General features: G+C 42.6%; 1 protein-coding gene across 1 annotated transcript in view; it reads right to left on the bottom strand.

Annotated features, from left to right (window-relative positions):
• Positions 1–289: 289 nt before the first annotated feature.
• T265_02209 (hypothetical protein) overlaps positions 290–8981 on the bottom strand; it is a gene marked incomplete at both ends in the record, with an annotated part of 59592 nt that continues 50900 nt past the window's right edge. The window contains 2 exons of the mRNA XM_009166397.1: positions 290–1423; positions 4405–4493. Of these exons, the coding sequence (XP_009164661.1) occupies positions 1115–1423; positions 4405–4493 (398 nt within the window). The remainder of the gene's footprint in view (positions 1424–4404; positions 4494–8981) is intronic.

Below are 8981 nucleotides of genomic sequence, written 5' to 3'. Positions count from 1 at the left end.
ACACACAGACCATGTGTGGTCGCCTACCTAAATCAAGCAGCGTCTCGGTGAATGGTTTGAAACACCTTATCAGGTTTGTACACATTTAAAGCACAAACTGTGGAATGTAAAGGTAAACTGGTCAATCTATATGGATGTTAACTGCAGGGCACCCGTTATAAAAATACTCAATATTCCTCACCAATTATTAGCAATTTAGCTCAACAGGTGCTTACTAATAGTGCACACTCGCTGCCTGATTCAAGTTGACGACGATCTGGTCTATGATTAAAAGGATCAGGCGAATGACGTTGGCTGTGGTCTTTCATACAGAAACATAGGACGCACAAGTCGGCAAGTTTATCGGTCTAAAGCAAACTTTTTGCCGAACACTGAAATTAAGGTGACCACGAGGTGTGGGATACTAATTTGGCAGAACATTTCACCTGATCATTTGGAGGCAAGATCATGGCGGAAACGTTTTCATGAGTGCCTCTCAATTGATTAGGGAAAGGGGTAACAAAATACTGCGAAACAGACAACAGAAACAGTGAGGGAACGGGTGCAGCTGGTAAATCTTTTCAAGAAGAATAAAAATAATGTTGGATGGCATATACTGAGCTTGCCTTAGGGCACGTATAGTATTCGCCTGCGTAAAGCAGCAGAGGGCGAACTGTAGGAGGGTCGGAAAGTTGAGGTACGTGTCTGCTGAGGTTGCAGTTTCAGCTTCTTCATTTGCTTCCAGCCGGGCATAGATACTTTTAACCATGGAAATGAGATTAAGCTCAAAAGAAATTGGAATACGGGTCACAACCAAAGCAGATTAAGAGGATATAGACTAGATACAATATGAGTAGAACAAATCAGTTCCCTGGGTCGCTGACTTAAAATGTATGGATAAGTGGGGGGATGAATTCACGGATGTAATTTATGTGGACCCGGTTTCCAAACGGATACATCTTCGCCTGGGCGATGGAGTGGCGGTGTTTTGTCAGGCCACAGAGAAGCTGGTGCACGTGAAAATCGGCGCGGTTAGCGCTGACGTGGTGGAGTGAATAAACGTGTGCCTCCTAAAACGCGTGCTCGTTGGTTTACTTGGGGAGGAGATCAAAGTTAAACGGATTGTTGGCTTCGCTCATATATTTGGGGTAATCACCGACTTATCCGTGTGGTTTGTTACGGAGGATATCCGTATGCGAACCTCGTCAACGTCAGCGGGAGATTGAGCATTAACAGAGGGCCCGTTTTGAGCAGATTGCAACGAATCAATGGGTGCTGGGACCCCGGGTGAAGATTTATTGCTGGATCCACTTGACAATGCGGCTGTGTTACCGGCAGAATTTGGCGCTGGGCAGCAAGTATCTGACTGACAGTTTGTATTTGGTCCACAGTCTAGAACACAAGTTTGGTAATCGATATCACCCCGAACGTCATCCTCAACGCCCTGAAACACACGACATAGACAATACGATTGAGCAGGTTTTATGGCGGCAAAGTTAAAACGTTAGTGTGTTGTTGCGACGACACTAACAGGTACATTAACCTTCTTCTCGGCTTTTCAGCATAGATTGGCTTCACTTACAGGATGAAATCACTACAAAAATCCCAAATCTCTTCACACCACCAACAAGGTACATTAACCGTCTGGCTAAGCAATCTTCTTAAGAGCAATAACCCTGCTCGCAAAAAAATGATTTCTGATAACCGAAAATGTCTGCTATAGAGTATCCTTCATACAGCGAAAATTTCTTCAGGACGCAACGAGAAATACCCTATAAGAATTTTTTATTGTTGCATTGTTTCCATCCTCTGGCTGCAAGTGGGTCTGGGCTCCACACATTTCACTCAGAGGGATCCAAGAAAAAGCACAAGGAACCAGCACAGCAATGCTGGAAAGGGCTACCGTATGGACACATTTAACACCAGCAGCACCGAAAATCTTACCGTCACATTTGCACCGAACTACTTTTTCGGCTGTAAGGTAATTAGTTCCTGAATCAAAATAATTGGGTAACTGCATTTAAGAAAGCATCATTATCTCAGGTTCGCTGACCATTACTACAAACTTCTTTAAATGCTAACTGGACTACAACCGGCACATCGTGGATAAAGCTGCCGTTTATCAGCATATTTCGGAATACTTAACAAATAGTGTTATTTGCATACATACTGTGGGTTCAGTTAATCTTGTTTATCAGGGGTTTCAGAGGTAGAAAACTCCTATTAAGGTAACGAAGAACGAGTATTTTCTACCATTCCAATCAATGGAAACAGAATGCCTATTTGGTTTTTGCTGGCTATTCTCTCAGTAGAACGCAACCGGATTTGCCTGTGCCACATGAAGGACCAACGCGTATGTAGTCCCAGAAACGATCAAAAAGACCACTCCTTCCTCATCCTGACATGAGGGTACTAACCACGGCTTGAGATCTGCTGCACCTGGGAAAACGGAGCCCTGGCGGTAGTGCTACCAGAATGTGCTGGATTCTCGGAAGGCAACCGTTCGACAGTTCATGTGCCTTTTTCTCCTCTTCGAAAACATCTTCAGTGCGCTGAATATGTCTCTTCGAATGGTGACGAAAGGTTTGCAAATCAATTGCCAAGCTCGGCGAACAGATCAACAGCCACCTGATCAATTACCAATGTTCTCCATATCTTCGAACAGGACGGTAAGAGATTGTCGGAGTCAGAAGTTTTGCGGCGTTTGAAAGGATAAACTGCCGAATCTGAATGGGTTCCATGTTTCACAAGATTTACCTTACATTTCGGCAATACTGCTATCACAATTAACGTGAAACGAAAATAGATAGGTGTGAAACAGATTAGGAAATTCACGACCGGATAGTGAGGGGACGCAGATTTTTCAGGAATTAACATGATTGAGATTAGGTCAACACAAGTAACATGACGAATTAAGACATATTTGAAGCAGTAAAGTTGTGCAACCTGAGCAGACCAGTGCAGATTGCATGTACATCCTCACTGCAGTCATGTGTACAGGATAGCTGGCACCTGATGATCTTATCGGACTTCGGTGGGTGGTATGAATGGTTAGCTTGTACACCGCAAACAACTAACTTACCTAACACCCATCATGACCATCGACAGCATAACATGAGTATTCAATACTGATGCTTCGCCTGAAAACTCTAATGTGAATAAAAGGATAAAAGTGGATGCGGACGGGACTTAGAACTAGTCCACTACATCTCTGCTTGCGACAATCTGATTTGGGTACGGAAAACAACATTCTTCGGTAAATTACGGCTCTTACGCATAATACATAGCCTAACCAAATGGAACCCGTTGAACAACTGAATATTTGTTGTCTAAATACCTCGTTGCGGATTCACCGACACCAGTCTTCACGAGCTATGGCTTTGGGACAGTGATCGTCGAAGTCCTGAACATGCCTCAGTTCCGTTGCTCGAAGAGGCCGCGTCTCTCAGATTTACAATGCAACATCTCGTACTTTAGTCTGATACACATGTCCCTTGAGATTCAGAGATACGCCGCTTTACTTCCATAAGGTTTGAGTCAGCAGCTATTTGAACACCAGGCTTTTGAAGACCTTCCAGCGTTCGTCCGATTATCACGTCCATCACGAAATTATATAGGAATGGAGAGGATAAGCAAACTTGACGCTTCTAGAGAGCTTTCCATATGTCGTCCTTAGCAAGCTTTGTTGTCATTCGAACGCTCCGATCACTGTATTATGCCTTTTACCCATTACGACTGGAACAATTTCTAAGGAGCTATTTTAATAGCACTCCATGACATAGCAAACAAGGTTGATGTAAACAGCCATTCACAGTTGCTGTTTCGGAATTCCTTCACCTTTCAGCAGCCATAGCATATAAGTAAGATACTATTCCAGTTAAAAGTTGACCTCGGAAATGCCAATAAACTGACTGGTCATTTCCAAATATGACTAGTAGAATAACACCAGAGGATTAGAAAAATTCTCTAAATGAACCCTAAACACAACCAACATAGTAATGTGTAAACTCCAACAGATCTGAGGAACCCAACCTGACTGAACTACACACAAACCCATATCTGCGCTCCGAACTAACTATACTGAATATTCGGGCGTCTAAAATTAAAGGCGATATCGTTTGTTGAACGACACAGACCGTTTCATACTTAGCTTGATTTAATGGGTATGTAAAGTTAGGAAAATCTAAAAAAACACCAGTCACATGCTACATCCTCACCAGATTTCGGTCTCAACACCACCGGTCGGTGTCAACCACAAACTTCTCATAGATAACACGCTTCAAAAATAGTACCTGGTGATTATTTAACTTCTTCGATTTATAAAGTTGGGCAAAAGCTGCAGCTGCTGATAACAGGAACCGTGAAATGAATGTAAACGAGCAGTGAAATTTACGCGCATTGAAGGACGGCAAACAATTGACTCACCTCTTCAAACTCCGGTTGTATTGTTGTACAGTGGATATTGAATTCGTGGAACAACTCCTTTACTTTCCGGGCAATATTTAGATAATCAGCTGCAAAACAATTAGAATTTGCGGGAATAGCAGGACAAAAGACGAAACTATAAATTCACGAAATTATTGACCACCACCCAGAAATAATCAAGGCATGCTATTCATATTCGTGATGACAGTGCGTCAACAATGCAAGCCACCGATCTCTAGGAGCAATCATGTGTACTTCGGTATATCGGTGTTTAAATGAAAAACAAACTGATTAGGTTTATTTTCCGGTTAGTGTGAGACATTTCTGGTTAGGGGGTCGCACCTAGCGCCCCATTATAACGAAGAACTACCATTCGAGCATAGTAGTAGAGTGAAATTCGATTGCGCTCCAAAATAATCTGAGCACGATGAACAGTGATAAGGACGAGCAACGAGCGTGCATGCGCACCTAATTTAGGTTAAACAATGGCGTTCCTATCATGGGGTGGTGAGCTTGCTTTTCTTATTTGGTCACAGGTCCGCTCTCCATTAGTATGTCTGAGTTCGAACCGGACAAGTTGTCGCTAATGAACGAAACTTGAGCTAGCAGTTCAGAGAGAACTCCTGCCACTTTAAATAAGGAGGAAAGCGTGACGCATTGACCTTTACTCAACCTAATAGTATGCATTAGGGCATTTTAACGCCATGGCTTGATCACAGCATGATTTCCAAACAGTGAGTGGACGGGTTAATCGTTCGACCGGACTACCTGTTCTGAAGTGACTGCTGAGAGTGAGATGTAGCCCGAAGATAAGACTGCCGCTAATCACCAACAGTTTCTGTCAGCATCTTGACAATGGCCATGATATCTGATACGTTGGTAGTGTGAGGTGTGTGAGACAACCGTGATCATGGGTAATAAAACCGCTGAACCGTATCAGTGGAACCAGCAAAAGGAACAAGCTGAGGATGAGCGTCACATCATGAATCGTCACCGGCTATAAGCTTTTAAGCTCAACATAATACGTGGCTCACGAATGAGTACACTAAATGGTACGCAATCCTTCCGTTGCTTACTTGAAGGTGCGATAGCCTCCTATTAATTTCAAGACGCTAGGGTCCCATTCCTAGGATGTGGGCGCTCAGTATCGTATCGCACGGTGCCAGTATACCAATGAAAAGGACCATTTCAAGTTCGGAAGGTGAAATGTTTTAGTGAAATTTAGAACGAGGTGGACGAAACTTCAGTGCAACGCGACCGCTAACTTTAGTTTTGTGCTAACAGAGGGCTACACACAGAAAGCTCCAGGGCGCACATCAACTGCGAGGAAATTCGACCGATGAGGACCATCCGTAAAATTAAATGACCACGTATTTTGACGTGGATAGATAGTAATCAATCTTGACCTGTGATACATGTAAATAACACGTTAACCGCATGAACACAAACGTAACCGCGGTACAAAACATAAATCACAGTTTGATAACATCGAAGGTAGCGACGTAGCTTGAGGAGGATACATCATCAAAGTAGACGGCGTGATCATTCCTCACGTCATTGCAGTCCTAGTGCTTCGACAGATGGCTCCCTCTACCTGATGTTAGATATGCGGAAGTAGTTCGTAGTCTTGTTGGTGTTTCGGGGTGCACCGACGGGTACGATCAAACTTTGTGATACAACAGATCCCCCGTTGCGATTCATTAGTTCGACAAAAGGGCGCACTTGTTACTTCCGACAGATGAAAACGCCAAAGGCAGTACGTGAAGGTATAATGTTAACAGGTTTTTCTAGCTTAGCATAGGTTCTGCATTATCACTGAAATCGGACAACTAACAGATGTTGCACAAGAAATAAAAACACATTTTAGAGAGAGTTCAGGAAGAAAAATACCTTAGCACATGAAGGAGATTCATGGCTCCACCATTCAGAATGTTAATGACTCAGACTTTGTTTTCCACTTCAGCTAAACTGATACCACACATCACTGCATTGATTACAGCTTTCTAAACAAGCCTGTGAGATGGAACTCTAAACGTTCCAACACATACTTCACCACACAATCTTTCTGTTGCCACTTAGTACATCAAATTTCCCCTCAGTTGTGATATTTTGTACTTTATCTTGGATGTTAGGTGTTAATAATGGACACAGAAAGATGAACAATCTTCTATCGTCAGCGCTGAATCACCTAACCTTTCTATAAACTGTTCACCCCACGTAACAAGGCTTTTGAAAGTATAATTGCTCAGTGAATTGTCCAAGTCCACAATCAATAATGGATGCCACGTCGGTGATCTCAGAAAAAGAGGCGTGATTATCCAAGTATTCAGTGTAACAATTCCCTGATGACGAACACAAATTAACAAGCCCCTACTTAATTTTTATCCTATTGAATGTCGTCTCCCTTGATCCACTAGATACTGACAACTGCGTCTCTGTAGCATGCGCAAAAATGGTGTGAAATCCTCGGAACAATTCTTGGCGAGCACGAAAACGGCATTATTGTCCTAATTCATCTCCAAAATCAGATGTTCATCGTCCCTTCACCCAGAACTATTTAACGGAGTGTTAACTTCTAGGGTCCGGGAACAAGTGAAACTACACTTTCATGGTTCGGCTGCACATGTACTGTCTGATGCGTCGTAAACTGGTGAACCGTCTGTCAATGAATTGGCCTGAGGAAAGAACACTCCTCTGAAATAGCATCTCATGGATCTCACTTGTACGAGATAGCGTTCACACAGCCTATCTATGCTGGAAATTCACATCCGGGTACAACCAGTATTTGACAATTAGGTGAAAGCTATCTGGTCAAAGTTCTAGGAGAAGGTAAAACCGCACCCGAAGTGTTTTACCTGTTTCCTGAAAAGAAACATTTGAATCTGGAACAAAAGCACGGTTTTTCACGATTTCTATGTTAATATTTAAGGCGATCAACCCACGCGGAAAAGTGTGCAAAACTCTGAAATAAGTTATGATAAACTGGCAGCACATGAAGTACTAAAAACAATCCATCCATAATCTTGAACCTTTGGAAAGAATGGATCAAGCAGTATAGACCCCACATGGCAAATCAACGAAAAATAGTGAGAAGTCCGACTGCCAACAGCACCAAATTATGACGGTTGAAGCGGGAGTAAGTAATGAAAAAGCAAGAATACTGATTCAGTGTTATTCTATGGTTTATGCAACACAGTGCATTCAAGTGTTTCCGCGTTTGATTTGATATCACACAACTGCGCACGTGGCCAACAGGCACCAAACGGTGGAGACAGCTTTATTCGCGTCAAACTAAGGTGTAATAAAGCTAACTATACAACCACTAGTTGTGAGCTGTGAAGGTGCGCTTACCGCCTTGTACAATGTAAAGTCAAGAAACAGGAAATAAAGCGGAATCAGCAAATAAGTGCAAGTCGTCCGAAATTGCTGGCCAATTCTGCCAAGTATTTGGCAATTAGATGGCAATTACTGACTCAGTATCTGCCTGCCAGGAAAGTCGATACTGACGAATTGAATACAGACCTCTGGAACCCAGCGCTATTATACAATTTTATCAAGCATTAGGGAGCAAAGTACCCACCAAGTAATACCGTTGAGTTGAGGTTAGAGAAAGCACAACCTAGGGACCTCCAATGTTGAAACCGCTCCTCGTTCTGAGAGTTGGTATGAATGTTGTTCTATCAATAAGGATTTAAATGTTACATTTGACATATCACTTGTTCCGGTACCATAACCAACAATACATAAGCAGTATAATGTACATGTGATGTTCCTATGGATTGCACGACCAAAGCACTTAAACAACACTGAGGCCAAATGTGCCGAAATCTAGAGCCAAAAACGAAGTTTACATAATCAGTGAGGCCCTTGCTTCCTGTCACTCAACAACTACAACAACATGTCGTTGAAAGTACAATCAGAGGTCACGTGACAGTGCACTGGTATGACCTGTGTATTTCAGTTTACTATCAGAGAATAAATGTGGACAGATAAATTTCATGTCAACCATTCGAGACCATTGTCGAAATACAATCATACGTATAAGTTGTCCAAGCAGACTATCTGCACACTTTTATCACCGCAAACATTAAGAACTGAATAAGAGGATGGGTGAACTGTTAAGAAATACACTGTTGTACAAAAATATGTAAAGATATTGGTAGCTCAGGTGAGTTTATTGTTTGGTGATCGCTGTAACACCCTGTGGACAGATAAATTTCATGTCAACCATTCGAGACCATTGTCGAAATACAATCATACGTATAAGTTGTCCAAGCAGACTATCTGCACACTTTTATCACCGCAAACATTAAGAACTGAATAAGAGGATGGGTGAACTGTTAAGAAATACACTGTTGTACAAAAATATGTAAAGATATTGGTAGCTCAGGTGAGTTTATTGTTTGGTGATCGCTCATCTGTAACACCCTTTCGGTGCCTAGCCTCCATGCCACCCAAAGGAAGCACGAGGGCTGGGATACTTCCAGGTTGCCCAATCCCAAACAGGAGAAGTCCAGATGAATTGCTTGAGTTCGAACCATAGACCTTCCGGTCAGTACATTCGGGGGCACCAACCA

This window comes from Opisthorchis viverrini (assembly GCF_000715545.1).
Source record: "Opisthorchis viverrini unplaced genomic scaffold opera_v5_27, whole genome shotgun sequence".
Lineage (NCBI taxonomy): Eukaryota > Metazoa > Platyhelminthes > Trematoda > Opisthorchiida > Opisthorchiidae > Opisthorchis > Opisthorchis viverrini.
Note: the sequence above shows the minus strand (reverse complement) of the source record. Positions and strands in the feature narration are given on the sequence as shown.